The sequence below is a fragment of the Peromyscus leucopus genome, chromosome 8a (genome assembly GCF_004664715.2).
Source record: "Peromyscus leucopus breed LL Stock chromosome 8a, UCI_PerLeu_2.1, whole genome shotgun sequence".
Classification (NCBI taxonomy): Eukaryota; Metazoa; Chordata; class Mammalia; order Rodentia; family Cricetidae; genus Peromyscus; species Peromyscus leucopus.
Window position 1 is genome coordinate 47,525,387 of NC_051085.1, and position 15,055 is coordinate 47,540,441.

Consider the following 15,055-nt stretch of genomic DNA (forward strand, 5'->3'; position numbering starts at 1 on the left):
ACTCTAGTTTTTTCTTATTTTTATTTCTTGATCAGATTAACAATAAATATATCCAACCCAGTTACTCTCCCCTCCTACAAGATCCAGTATTTCTAAATTAAACCAGTTTATTGTCAGAGCTCCAGATCTGTTCCCCTTGAAGATGTTAATTTTATGGCATTTACAGTGTCTAAATGTGAGAGCAGTTGAAAACGAATGCTGTTTATTTCTGTGCAGGGATTTGATAGGAGTCGGTTGTAGTCATTGTTGGTGTCCTTTTCCATACCCTTTGTAATGAGGAACTTAGAATTTTGACCACTCCTCTGCTGGGGTTAGCATCTGGGGATTCACTTCCTAACTCTAGCCTTAAAGTCCAAAACATGTCTGTCCTCAGTGAGGGAGCAGAGGACAGAAGCATCTCCATGCTCTGATGCTTCTAGAAATGCTGCTGCTGCTGCTGCACCTTGGTTTCTTCTTGCTTCTTGCTCCCATGACAACACCATGCAGCACTTCGGGGATGGGTGGAGCTTCCGCCTCAAAGGAAGAGGCCAGAGCCAGGACAAGTACACACAAGGCCGGCCCGTCCAACCGGTTTTCCTCTGACACTATTAGCAACAGCCTGAGCTGGGAGTTTGGCTCCGCTCCGAGATGGGTGTTGCCGTCCCGGCGAGAGGCCGGGACTCAGCTGTGGCCTCCTGTGCTGTTGAAAGTGGTGTGTGGAGAGAAGGCAGGGCCATCGGGTAGAGTTTCTAGAAATGGGCTGTTCGTGTCTGTTTGCCTCAAGTCCCGTGTAAACTAAGTTTTCTTTGAATACCTCGCTCTAGGCATGAGGCTTACGGGCAGCAGTATCCAGGCCAAGGTCCTCCCACAGGACAGCCACCGTATGGAGGACACCAGCCTGGCCTGTACCCACAGCAGCCGGTGAGTTGGCCAATGGGTGTGGGTCTGTTTTCCCTTTGTCTGTCTTGCAAAGATTTGGGGAGGGCTGACCGAAGTCATACACTTTACTGAGTGGTCAGGGTGGGTTAACTAGAAAGTACTCCTGGGATTTTGAACTCGGAAAATTGAAAACAACCCTTGAAATGTAGTATTCTGGAATACATATAGCATGTTGGACACGTCTGTGATCACCCCCATGCCCACAGGTTCCAGATCCATGAACTGAGCCAACCATAGGTCCAAAGGCAAGTGCACAGAGCATGCGCATACATTTCCTCCGTCATCATTCTTTAAATAAGTAGGGCACAGCTATTTATTTATATATACATATATGTATATGTGTATATATAGCATTCACTTACATTGTATTATGAATCTGAGTACTCTAGAAATAACCAAAATAACCAAGAGTGTGTGTAGATGGTATTGAAAACTTGAGCCTTTTTCTCCAAGGGACTTGAATGTCCATGGATGTGACCTGCAGGTGTCCTGGAACTAGTCTCTGTAGATACCCAGGGACAACTGTATGCTATTTGGTAAATCCACTGTAGGGCAGAAATGTACCATACTTACAATAGAAGAAACTCAGACTGTTGTAGACCAAGACTGAAAGCTAGCTCTTTTAAAATGAGATAGTGACACCACGTATTTTGGTGGGTGCTTCTCCAGTGACTGCATTGCCCACTGCACCCCAAAGTGTACTCACTAAATTTTTTCTCTTTAAAATAACAAGTAATGACATATTTTATGTAATAAAATAGTTCATGCTGGCTCCCAGCGGAGTCATGCAGAAGTCACAGTGACCCTGAGGGTGGAACTCCTGATGTGGCCTCAGCCGCTCGGATCCAGTTGCTGAGCTACCTTTTTGATCTGGGATCTCTGGAAAAACAGAGAGAGAGAGAGAGAGAGAGAGAGAGAGAGAGAGAGAGAGAGAGAGAGAGAGAGAGAGAAGAAGAAGAAGAAGAAGAAGAGAGGAGAAGAAGAAGAAGAAGAAGAGGAGTGTGTGTGTGTGTGTGTGTGTGTATGTGTGTGTGTGTGAATTGTCTTTTTAGAATTTTTCAGTAACAGTTTTTTTGAAATCCTCATTTACTTCTGGAGCATTCTTACAGAAGGAATTGCATTCCTACAATTGTTGAAGTGAAATAGCACAGTCCACCCCTCAGCATCTCTGCCCGCCCCCGTCAGGCAGTCCCGCCCCCCTGATGGGTGCTGGGGAAAGACTCTCTGGGGGTAGAGTTCAGTGGAAGGAGTTGTGTGGAGGGACCAGTATGAGTTTCATGGAGAACTGGACCTAGACAAGCTGGGCATCTGGGCAGGAGCCAGGATATGGACATCAGGTGTGGTGGTCCAGCCTGAGGAACTGGCATAGAGGCATTGGTATCTAAAGGGGTCCCTTTAGTCCAGAACCTCCCAGGGTAGCCCTGGCATCTCCAGCATGCTCCTGTAAGGCAGAACACCTTGCCTCTGGGGTCCTCTCAGTTCCATCTGTCCACATGCACTGCTATGTGGTCACCCATGCTGTGCTATCCCTGGACTGCAGCCCAAGGAAAGGGGTCCTTGTTTTTCTCACAGAAAGTTTCATATACATGGAAGCAGACTTGGGAATCCGCCCTCCTCGGAGTGTATAGCAATACTGAAATCCGAGCCTCAATTGTTAGTGGTTGTGAGTACGTGGGAGCGTCCCATATTCATTTTGAAATGAACATTCTACCCAGTAATAACTATTTTGCATAATTTGAGTGTGTATGATTATACCTCTGAGAGTACATCAGTATGATTTGTCTGTGTATGAATTTCAGAATTACAAACGCCATATGGATGGCATGTACGGGCCTCCGGCCAAGCGCCACGAAGGGGACATGTACAACATGCAGTATGGCGGCCAGCAGCAGGAAGTGTACAACCAGTATGGAAGCTCTTACTCTGGCCCGGACAGGAGGCCCATCCAGGGCCAGTATCCCTACCCCTACAACAGAGAGAGGATGCAGGGCCCAGGCCAGATGCAGCCCATGGAATCCCACCTCAGATGATGGGTGGTCCCATGCAGTCATCCTCCAGCGAGGGGCCTCAGCAGAATATGTGGGCGACACGCAACGATATGCCTTATCCCTACCAGAACAGGCAAGGCCCAGGCGGCCCTGCACAGGCGCCGCCTTACCCAGGCATGAACCGTACAGATGATATGATGGTACCAGATCAGAGGATCAACCATGAGAGCCAGTGGCCTTCTCACGTCAGCCAGCGCCAGCCTTACATGTCGTCTTCGGCCTCCATGCAGCCCATCACGCGCCCACCTCAGTCATCCTACCAGACGCCACCGTCACTGCCAAACCACATCTCCAGGGCGCCCAGCCCTGCCTCCTTCCAGCGCTCCCTGGAGAACCGCATGTCTCCAAGCAAGTCTCCCTTCCTGCCCGCCATGAAGATGCAGAAGGTCATGCCCACAGTCCCCACATCCCAGGTCACCGGGCCACCCCCTCAGCCACCGCCAATCAGAAGGGAGATTACCTTCCCTCCTGGTTCTGTGGAAGCGTCCCAGCCCATCCTGAAACAAAGGCGAAAGATCACCTCAAAAGACATTGGTAAGAGTTTGGAAGGGGTGTTCTGAAAATGGGATGCTTTTCGCAATCTAGAACTTTAATTTAGTTGTAATTTCCATCCATTCAGTTGGATGAGATTCTTAATAATACAAATTATCAGGATATTTACATATGGAAGTGTTGATTAGAAGCCACTCATCTGAATAAGAAACAGGCCGGAGAAGAGCCTGCATGGAAATGATGATACTTCTAGGTGCAGAGGTTGCTTGTGTGAGAGACTGGGCTCTGGGGGACAGACCCCCAAATGCTGTGGGTTGGCTTCAGATTTAACCTTAACCAAGCCACTTGATTGCTGCCACAAAAGCTTAAGAGACCCACTGTGAGGCTGAGGAATTGAAGGCAAGCCACTCTGATGACAATGTGGGATGAGTTTCCATGGGGACAGGTAGAAACCAGGCTATGCTATATAGATGGATGGATGTGATATGTGGAATGTTCTCTGCTGTGATGTATGGAACTGCCGTAATCCACACCACCCTGGCAGATACAGGCCAAGGAGGTAACCTCAGCTGAATACTAATGCTGCTCGCCCGTCCTCTGTGAGATGATGGGAATACTAATTAGCGGTCTGGAATGTCTGGGAGTAAACACAGCCTTTTCTGCATTTATTTTGAAGTTCGTTTAACCCAGTAAGGGAAATAATAGCTCATGGTTGTATAAGAAAAACATTTTTTTCAAAGATTTTGGAATCACTTGGCTTAAAATCATTTGCAGTGATTAGAAAATTAAAGATATTTAATTAATGATAGTAAAGATGCTTTCAATTGTTGGACATTAAGCAGGTACAAAGTAAGAAAAAATAGGATATCTTTTATATATGGGAGCTGTAGGGGAGATGCTGGCATACAGATACTGAGCCCAATTTTATAGAGAAGTTAAATTAAATAGATATTTATGTTTTGTGTGTATTGTATGTTTAAATAGATACATATACCTACTTTTTTAAAGTTGTATTTATTTTTATGGGATATTTTGCCTGCATGTGTATCTGCACTACATGCATGCATTGCCCAAGGAAGCCAGAAGAGGGCGTTAAATCTTCAAGAATTGGCATTCCAGATGGTTGTGAGCTGCTATCTGGGTGCCGGACCCCAACCCTGGTCCTCTCCAAAAGCAATAAGTGCGCTTAACTGCTGAGCCACCTCTCCAGCCCAGTATCTGGTTTTGGTGTTTTGTTTTGTTTTGTTTTGTTTTTTACCTCTGAATTCAGTTTCTATCAGTGGTTACCTTCGACCTAGGGAAATTTTTGCTCCTTATTTTCAAAAGTCCGACCCCTTGTATGACAAAAGTCTTGTTTTCCTCTTTAAAAGCTTGTAAAACAAAATCACACTGAGGATGTCTTTGGTGGACACACCTACATACACCCCCTCCCCCCCCCCCCCGACTCACACACAGACTGCACCACTGGTAGCTGTGGTGAGTGGGGTAGAGCAGGTTCCCTCCCCACCTTGGGGTCACATCCCAGGCCGCTGTAGCCTCCTGAAGAGCTCCCACTGCAGACTGAGGACATGGGGAACCCCTGTGCAGCCCCAGCCCCAGCACACCTGACTGCTGTCATTGGGCAGTCCCTTCTGTGGCAGGGTAGGAAGAACAGGAAGTGCAGGCCTCAGGCTCCCTCCCCTCGGCTCAGCGCACCCTGAAAACTAACCAAGTGCCTGGTGTGCGGCCACAGCGTGTTCCGAAGGAGGGACGTGGAAGGGGAGAAGACTGCTCTGGAAAACCAAGACCGTTGTCTAAGGTTACACTGCTGAGGATTACATTTTCTTCTAATGCCACAAACTTCCAGTCTTCCCAAGATGCCACCTTGGGTCCTTTTGAGTGAAGGAGGTGACAGAAGGCCACTGTGCTGGGGTGGCTCGAATATGCAAGCCTGGTGCACCCTGTCAGACTCTTTTAATTTTCCGGAGCTGAGGACCGAACTCAGGGCCTTGCGCTTGCTAGGCAAGCGCTCTACCACTGAGCTAAATCCCCAACCCCCCTTTCAGGCTCTTATCACATGGCAAAAAAAACACGCAAGATGATGAGGACAAGCATGCTGGCCGGGCCCAACACTCAGGGCTCCTGTTTAATGCCCAAAGCAAAAAGAATCCTGAAGAACAAAGTATCCTAAGAGTTATCATCTCCAGCTAAAGTCAGATGGTCATCCATGGCTGACTCTGCGAGCTTCGTTTACATCTGTACTGCAGCCAACACTCTCCTCCTTCCTCTGGGGCCAATGTTCCTAACATCCTGTTCTCCTTCCTAGTTACTCCCGAGGCGTGGCGTGTGATGATGTCCCTTAAGTCGGGTCTGCTGGCCGAGAGCACGTGGGCCTTGGACACCATCAACATCCTCCTCTATGACGACAGCACTGTCGCCACCTTCAACCTCTCCCAGGTGAGGCAGCCGCAGCGCAGCTAGCCGCTCGTGAGAATGGGTGGAAATTAAGTGATGCACCGTGCCGTGCTGGAGCCTGAGGTGATGAGCAGTGACCACCCAAGACTTGGAATCACTGTAGTTATTATGAAGCAGCACTAGTCAATGGAGAGTTCTGAGTACTTGGTCTGGTGCTCGTTTCCATCTTTGAGGTGTATGTGTGTACACAGGAATATGCATGTATACATTCCCGTATTTCTCATAGAAAAAAGTGGCCCCGTGTGCGGTGTGTGTTGTGGAAGATAGTAGCAAAGAAATTGTTGCTCGGAGTGAACAGGCCAGTAGGAATAATCAAAACATAAAATGAAGTTGTAATTGATGTCAACTACAGAACGTACTCTTCAGGGCAACATAATAGCTTTCTCATTTGTTCCATTGTTTTTTAGTCATTTGTTTAAGGCAGGGTCTCACGTGGCCCGGCCTGGAACCCACTATGTGATCTTGAAATGGACTCCTGATTCCATGTGTTAGGTTTGTGTGTGTGTGTGCACCACGCGCTCCAGGCGGGTTGTGTGTGTGCACCACAAGCTCCAGGCTGTGGTCTTCTTTTTTTTTTTTTCCCAGTAGAAAATGGGTAACTCATGTGAGAGAATGGCGCTCAATGACTCTTATGTCCCCACCATATGAATGAAATGACCAGGGACTCCTGGCCGCGCCTGCCTCCAGGTCGGCCTCCCCACTTCTGCCTTTCTTGGCTGTTTTGAAGCAGTTGTGTGAAATCCTGCTGCTTCCCCCGCTCTGGAGGCCCTCAGTTCACAGCTGGCCAGAAAGTCGCTTCTAGGAGTATGACTGACAGACAGCAAGAAGCCTAAGAAAGATGCCAGTCACTGGGGCTGTGGGCTTTAAAGAGGTGTAGAGGATGAAAAGGAGAGGCCTGTTCTCTGTGTGGTGTGAGCAGCTCAGCCTCCTGAGGATGCGGGGCTGTCCATTCCCTTCCTGCTACTGAATAAGTCTGGAACTTTCCACCACACTGTTTCTTTCACTGTGGCTTCCATGTAGCCCGAGAGACAATTCTAAGTTGGAGGAATAAATTAATATGTCATAAATATTGCACGATCTGGTGCTGGTGTTTTGTTTCTAAGATAAATAGTGTGTCCAGCCTTTTCTAGAACCTTCATCCTCGTGACAGGTGAATTCTGGCTGGTCATGCATTTTTATACCTAGAAGTGCTTGATTAACTTACCCAGGGAAAAGGTAACGTGTGAAAGGGAGGGAACCACCCAAACTTCATGTCAGAGAATACCGTAGGGATCACAGAAATGACTGCGTGGTACAGCTCATGTCCCCACACCCTGGACAGGTGTCCCAAGCCCCTTCCAGGGAGCAGAGAGTAGATGTGCAAGTGTGGCTGCTTTCCACAGCATCGGTCACACAGATCCTCGTTGCACGCAGCCGTCCGCAGCCTGAGGATAACAGGCTGTGAGCTGGGACGAGCGGGCAGCAGAAGCACTCAGCCTCTGCAGGCAGTGTCTCTGCTCGTGGCTGTCGTCTTTCACTTAGCGTCGTGAATAACTGAGATTTCAGTTGCATCTTATGGAGTAGTCTCATTCATCTATCGGGGACTAAATTGATTTGTTGATAATTTTCAGTGTTTATAAGCTAGTACGTTGCTGAAATTGTCTCCTCCAAAAGATAGAGAGAGAACATAAATTAGGGCAACCTATGACACCTGAGACAAAAATAACCATAAAAATCCTGAGAATCATAACCATAAAACCCTCATCAGACGACTGCCAGGTAAACAGTGGAAGAGCAAACAGATTTGCTTTGGATGCAGGAGTCGATAAAACGCTTGCTCCTACTGCTCCCAATGCACAATCCCTAAATCATGCAAGCTGTAGAGAGTAGTGGAGATCCCCATGTTGGGGCCATGGCTCTGGAAAGCTGGTGCCGGTGCTGGCAGTGCCAGTTGGCAGAGAACCAGAGACACGCTCGTGTATACTCTGTCCATCCTCAGGAAGGTAACTCGGTGTGTGGTGTGCCCTCCAGGGTCTGGCCAGAAGGACATTCAAACAGTATGGACGTCATTACCCAAAGCTGCCCTAGGCTCAGGCCCCTGCCCCTTCAGTCAGATCTGATGTCCTCACCCTCTACCTGTTCTCTCTCTCTCTTCTCTTCTCTAGCTGTCTGGATTCCTGGAACTTTTAGTAGAGTACTTTCGAAAATGCCTAATTGACATTTTCGGAATTCTTATGGAATATGAAGTGGGTGACCCCAGCCAAAAAGCACTTGGTCACCATGTGGGGAAGAAAGGTGACAGCCGGTCCTCGGGAGACGATTCTGGGAAGGAAGAGGAAGATGCTGAGTGTCTTGATGAAGAGGAGGAGGAGGATGAGGAGGAGGAGGAAGACAGCGAAAAGATGGAGTCCGAGGGGAAGAGCTCCGCTGCCCCTGCCGCTCCAGATGCAACCCCGGACCCCAAGGAGACACCAAAGCAGGCCAGTAAGTTTGACAAGCTGCCCATAAAGATTGTCAAAAAGAGCAACCTGTTTGTGGTGGACCGGTCTGACAAGCTGGGCCGCGTGCAAGAGTTCAACAGCGGGCTCCTTCACTGGCAGCTGGGGGGTGGCGACACCACAGAGCACATCCAGACGCACTTCGAGAGCAAGATGGAGATCCCTCCTCGCAGGCGCCCGCCTCCACCTCTGAGCGCCACGGGAAGGAAGAAAGAGCCGGAAGGCAAAGGTGATTCTGAGGAGCAGCCAGAGAAAAGCATCATAGCCACCATCGATGACGTCTTGTCTGCCCGGCCAGGGGCCCTGCCTGAAGACGCCAACCCAGGACCCCAAACCGACAGTAGCAAGTTTCCCTTTGGAATCCAGCAGGCCAAAAGCCACCGGAACATCAGGCTCCTGGAGGATGAGCCCAGGAGCCGAGACGAGACACCCCTGTGCACCATCGCACACTGGCAGGACTCACTGGCCAAGCGCTGCATCTGTGTGTCCAACATCGTGCGGAGCTTGTCTTTCGTGCCTGGCAACGACGCAGAGATGTCCAAACACCCAGGCCTGGTGCTGATCCTGGGAAAGCTGATCCTGCTGCATCACGAGCATCCAGAGAGAAAACGGGCGCCGCAAACCTATGAGAAGGAGGAGGAGGAGGACAAGGGGGTGGCGTGCAGCAAAGATGAGTGGTGGTGGGACTGCCTTGAGGTCTTGCGGGATAACACACTGGTCACGTTGGCCAACATTTCCGGGCAGCTAGACTTGTCTGCATACACGGAGAGCATCTGCTTGCCGATCCTGGACGGCTTGCTGCACTGGATGGTGTGCCCGTCTGCAGAGGCACAGGACCCCTTTCCCACCGTGGGGCCCAACTCAGTCCTGTCACCACAGAGACTTGTGCTGGAGACCCTCTGTAAACTCAGTATCCAGGACAACAACGTGGACCTGATCTTGGCCACACCTCCATTTAGTCGTCAGGAGAAATTTTATGCTACATTAGTTAGGTACGTGGGGGATCGCAAAAACCCAGTCTGTCGAGAAATGTCCATGGCGCTTTTATCGAACCTTGCCCAGGGGGACGCACTGGCAGCAAGGGCAATAGCTGTCCAGAAGGGAAGCATTGGAAACTTGATAAGCTTCCTGGAGGACGGGGTCACGATGGCGCAGTACCAGCAGAGCCAGCATAACCTCATGCACATGCAGCCGCCACCTCTGGAGCCTCCTAGTGTAGACATGATGTGCAGGGCGGCCAAGGCTTTGCTGGCCATGGCCAGAGTGGACGAAAACCGCTCAGAATTCCTTTTGCACGAGGGTCGGTTGCTGGATATCTCGATATCGGCTGTCCTGAACTCTCTGGTGGCGTCTGTCATCTGTGACGTACTGTTTCAGATTGGGCAGTCATGACATACGTGAGGAGACACGCATGTGTGAGTGAAGATAGAGGGTCACGTAGAAATGGCTGTTTTCTGCTCTCGTTCATCCAGCGTAGGAAGAAGGAAAAGTCTCTGCTCCTCTGCCCCCCATTCACTATTTACCAATTGGGAATTAAATCATTAATTTGAACAGTTATAAAAATTAATATTTGCTGTCTGTGTGTATAAGTACATCCTTTGGGGAGTTTCTATTTCTTTTTTTTTTTTTTAACCAAAGTTGCTGTCCAGTGCATTCAAAGGTCACTTCTTTTTTCATGAATTTCCTTTTTAATGTTTTTTTTTTTTTTTTTCATGTTGTATTGCAGTTTTGGGGAAGCGAATTGACTTTAAAAAAAGTTTTGACAAAAGATGCTAAGATAGGAAAATTTCACCACACTGAGGCAAAAAAAGGTGAAAGGAAAATAGATCCTTGAATTGATTTCCTGTGAATTTTATTCTTCACAGAATGAAAAAACAAAAACAAAAAAACAAAAACAAAACTGCATCCCGTCACCCAAAGCTCTGTGCAATAGAAACTTCTAGAAATATAGGTATAGGGGCTGGAGGAGGTGTGGCAGTCAGTCAGAACGATGAGTGATGCTGGTTTCTCCACAAGGATGTGGTTGTTTTAGGCTACGAGCAAAAAACAGCGCTTTCGGTTGGGGGTGAAAACGCACTCCTAACAGCCATCCACAGAACCGCTGCCTCAACACGACCGCCATGTCTGCTGTGGTGCAGCCTCCGCGTGACAGGTCTTCACAATTCCTTCCATCATTTTTTAAATATTTTTTTTTACTGCCTTTGGGCTGTGATGTATATAGAAGTTGTACATTAAACATACCCTCATTTTTTTCTTTTCTTCTTTTTTTTTTTTTTTTAGTACAAAGTTTTTAGTTTCTTTTTCATGATGTGGTAACTACGAAGTGATGGTAGATTTAAATAATTTTTTATTTTTATTTTATATATTTTTTCATTAGGACCATATCTCCAAAAAAAAAGAAACAAAAAATATAAAAAACAAAAATAAAAAAAAAAAGAGGGTAATGTACAAGTTTCTGTATGTATAAAGTCATGCTCTGTTGGGAGAGCGGCTGGTCCCAATTTGCTTCATGAATCAAGGTGTGGAAATGGTTGCATATGGATTGATTTAGGAAATGGATACCAGTACAGACAAAAAAACAAAAAAAAAAGGAAGAAAAGAAAAAAGAAAACACAACTAAAAGGAAGAAACACAGCTTCAAAGATTTTTCTGTGACAAGAATCCACATTTGTATTTCAAGATAATGTAGTTTAAGAAAAGAAAAAAATGAAAAAAACTTGATGTAAATTCCTCCTTTTCCTCTGGCTTAATGAATATCATTTATTCAGTATAAAATCTTTCTATGTCCCACATGTTAAGAATAAATGTACATTAAATCTTGTTAAGCACTGTGATGGGTGTTCTTGAATACTGTTCTAGTTTGACTAACGTGGTTGCCTAGTAACCAAGTTATTGACAGGAAATAGGGGAAGTGTAATGGCCTCCTCCTGGTAATGAAGCCTGAAGGCCAGAAGGGACTTCGGGGATACCTCCGTGAGAGTGGGGAGCAGTGGTTTGATTTCTCAGATTGTTTCGCAAACTAGGCCTTCTCTGAAGCAGTTCACAATGGCGACCTTGAGGTGTGCTGATTTCCCTTATGCATGGGTGGTGGCTGCCCACCCCCTGAAGTGGGCCCTCCGTGCTCACTGGCCTGAAATCATAACCTTCTGCCTTTCACTGCGTCTCTGTTTTAATCCTGGTTCACACTCGCTATGTTTCTTCTGTGTGCCTCCAAGTTACTCTGCGTTTAGTTTACTCCGGCGTGTATAATATTTATATTGTGCAATGTTAAAAAGAACATGTTATATTGTATGTGGTGTACATAGTAGCAAGTGATGATTCTATTTCAGGGCATACTCATCTTCCTGCCTGCCTGGTGCACACTTGCTTTCTAATACTCAGCTCTGATTGAAAGTTTTTCTTCCTGGGTCATTGACTGTTATTGTGAAGCATTCAGTCTCTCTGAAACTGCTGCATAATCATGCTGCTGCTGTTCCTTGTTACTCTACCTCTCTCTGCCCTCTTCATTCTACACTTCCTGCCCCTCCCACACCCGTGACTGTGGTTCACCTCGCTCACACTAACCTCTGGAAGAGCTCGACAGGAACATTCAGTCATAACTAGGGTGAGACGTGACTCTCTGGTGTCACGAGAAAGAAATTATTTTTTTCCTGCAAGCAGTCCCATCATCTAGCATCCCTCACATCACTCCAGCAAACGGATCTATGTTGAATTAAAACCCCATTTATAATTCTGCTAGATCTTAATACATCTGCTTGCAAAGAACAGATTTTAGTGTTCCCTGATGCAAATACGGAGATGTGTAAGAGAGAATTCAATAGCATCCTAATCTCTCTTGCAGACTTTGAGTAAAGGGTACAGACAGACTTTACAGGTATCTCACACCCCCGTCTCCTCGTCAGAAGAGCAGTCTCTGTGAAAGTCACGTGGCTCTAGTGTAGCCCGTTCCAGACACCAAGCCCCATCCCTGTCTAGGCGCTTCTAGGAAGCCTTGCATCTCCCTTCGACTCACCCAAAACCGACTTCTAGAAGCCCACACAGGATTTACACTCTGATTAACATTATCTTGCCTATACCAAATTGCTGCTCTGTCCTAAAAAGTAGTTGTTTTCTTTTCCAGGGCTTCTCAGAAATTTACAGGATGCCCATACTCTAAATGTGTACCAAAAAAGAGAGAAATAAAGGTGCAAGAAAGTTTAGTATTTTGGAATGGTGCTATAAAGTTAAATCTTTTGGTATTTGAGTGGTTTTTTTTAATATATATTACGTAAGAGATATTATTGGGTGACATTAGCTAACAAATAGCTATTTGAGAGTTTGATTAACTTGGATGTCCAGTCAGCTTTTGCTTGGCTGGTCAAAGACTAGTTACAGTGTTTTCCTAGTTAAAACAAAATTGTTGTTGACAGGGGTCGTGAGTGGTCTCATACAATGTCCATTCTTAACCACCCCTTCTGAGGGCTGATAGTCTTCGCTCCTAGATCCATCCACCTCAAACTGTGTGCTCATCCCCTGTGTGTTCAACCTAGAAGGATGTGAGAAATGAGATAAACAACCCCTTCTTGCTTCTTGCTGGGTTGTGGTCACTTGTTTAGAGAGTCCATCACAGTGCCTAGAACTACCACCCCCTGCAATCAAGAGAAGTGAACTTGAACGTCATGTTCAAGACAACTTTATGAAACTCAATTAAATATTTCTGATAGCGATATGTAATCTGCTAAGACAGTACCTTATTCATTAACTCAGCAGGAGGTGTTGAGTGTGTACTCCCTGCCTAGGCTCCAAGGGGGCACTATCAGTGGGAAATGGTCCTGCTTTGGTTTACAGTCAGATAAGTCAACTAGTCCTCGATACCTAGAATTAAGTGAGGCCATAGCAGTTAAGGACTCCCAGTATGGTGTGTAGACTCAACCTACAGACAGTCTGGGGCCCCTGTCCACCAAGTAACTTGCTGAAGTATGCCTTGGTCCCTCTTGGGCTTTTCGATGGGATGTAGAAAGATAAAGGATAGTTACCTGGTTCCCGGGGGCACCCAAACCAGGTAACCAATTTGGGACTACAGAGCCCACCAAAGCCACACAAAGGCTAATTCAAAGTCCCTGTTGCTCTTAAGGCCCCGCTACCACCAGCCTCCACTTCATCCCCCCACCCTCCCAAAGGCCTCTGACGTCCCTGAGTTCCGAATTAACTTGCTTTGGGGTTTAAAATGTGAATGTTACGGGGAGGTTGGGAGTTGGTGGGAGATCACCAAACTGTCAAAAGTAGGAAACTCACTTGTCTTCCCAAATCTGACCTCAGGGGGATGGGGTTCCACCCTGTCTTTTTTCCAGAGTATGATCTAGGAACCAGAAGGCCTCGGAAAGGAACAGCCTGTTTGTTCTCCTGCAAGTGTGAGTTCGATCCTCACTGAGCCTGTTTATCTTGAGCATTTTCTTCCTTTGTGAGCCTGGGATACCCCCACCACCACCATCACCCACCACCTTTCCCCCCTTTAAACATGGTTTAGGACTTTAAGAAATGCACTGTATTCTTTAGGCAAGCCTAGATGCCCTTGTTAGGGGAAAGAACATTGACCCATCTCCAGTTCTGCAGCCCGAGGGACTAACATCCTTTACCCTCCACTTTACCCTCCCTGTACAATTGCTAAGGATTCTTTCTGTCAGATGTTCTCCTTAAGGCCTTGGAGGAGGTGCTGGGGGTTTATTATTCCTTGGTGTACGTATGGACCTACACAGTCCGCATTCCCATTGCCTGGTGCCCTCAACACACATTCTGCAGTTTTAAAATAAGGTCTTAGAGACTTGTGGTTTCTACAGCCGGTGACTTTTTATAGCTGTGGCTTTTCTAGGGAAAGTCATAACGGAGTGGCCTGTTTGCTTGCCTGGGTTTTTGTCAGAGGTGGTCCTCGTGACCTCTCTGTGGAATAGCATTTGGGAGGGAGGCTCCCACCTCTCTTCCAGGCCTGGGGGAGTCAGTCTATGGAATAAACCACGGTCCCACTGCCCCACCTTTAATTTTAAGGTCAAATGTGCCAGGTAACCGGTCACAATATTTGGCTTGATGTCCCTGCCATGAGACATAGAGAGCAGAGTTCTAAGGACACCATACCCCTTCCTGCTTGGCCAAATGGTGCTGGGTCTCGGCACTGGAGGGCGTTTCTGGGCATGCTTTGATTCTGTGTTCGTGGAAAGCGTGGATGGGAAAATGATACTTGAGCACTTCTCTTCTGCTTGAACTTGGCATTCAGCTGGCCCGAGCATCATGTATTCTACTGACTAGATTCTCCCAGAGTCAAGGCCCTGAATGTGGACACTGGCCCCTAGAAGACATCCGTCAAATGATCAGCCCGTTCAGGCAAGGACTGCGGTTTCCAGCAGTACTTTCTGGTAAGTGATGACATTTAGTTGATTTGAACACCTGAAGGAATTGCATAACCCTTAGCTGTTCCCATGAGCCTTAGGATGGCACATATCCCATCTACCCTTCCAAAGACCGAAGGCCAGCACTCCACAAATGCAAAGCTAGGCCCAGGCGGAGACCTAGAATGTCGTGTGCCTAAGGCGTTGACTCAACTTGTAAGCATTGAGAACAGAAGCCATGGTGCCCTTGGGTCAGAGGGGAGGAGGTCTCATTACTGCACCAGAGCAGAGACAAGGTCACGTGCTC

General features: G+C 47.3%; 1 protein-coding gene across 1 annotated transcript in view; it reads left to right on the plus strand.

The window, feature by feature from the left end:
* Arid1b (AT-rich interaction domain 1B) overlaps positions 1-11,221 on the plus strand; it is a 382,103-nt gene extending 370,882 nt beyond the window's left edge. The window contains 5 exon segments of the mRNA XM_028888631.2: positions 804-900; positions 2,718-2,922; positions 2,925-3,500; positions 5,764-5,894; positions 8,057-11,221. Of these exon segments, the coding sequence (XP_028744464.2) occupies positions 804-900; positions 2,718-2,922; positions 2,925-3,500; positions 5,764-5,894; positions 8,057-9,781 (2,734 nt within the window). The 3' untranslated portion in view covers positions 9,782-11,221.
* The last annotated feature ends 3,834 nt before the right edge of the window (positions 11,222-15,055 follow it).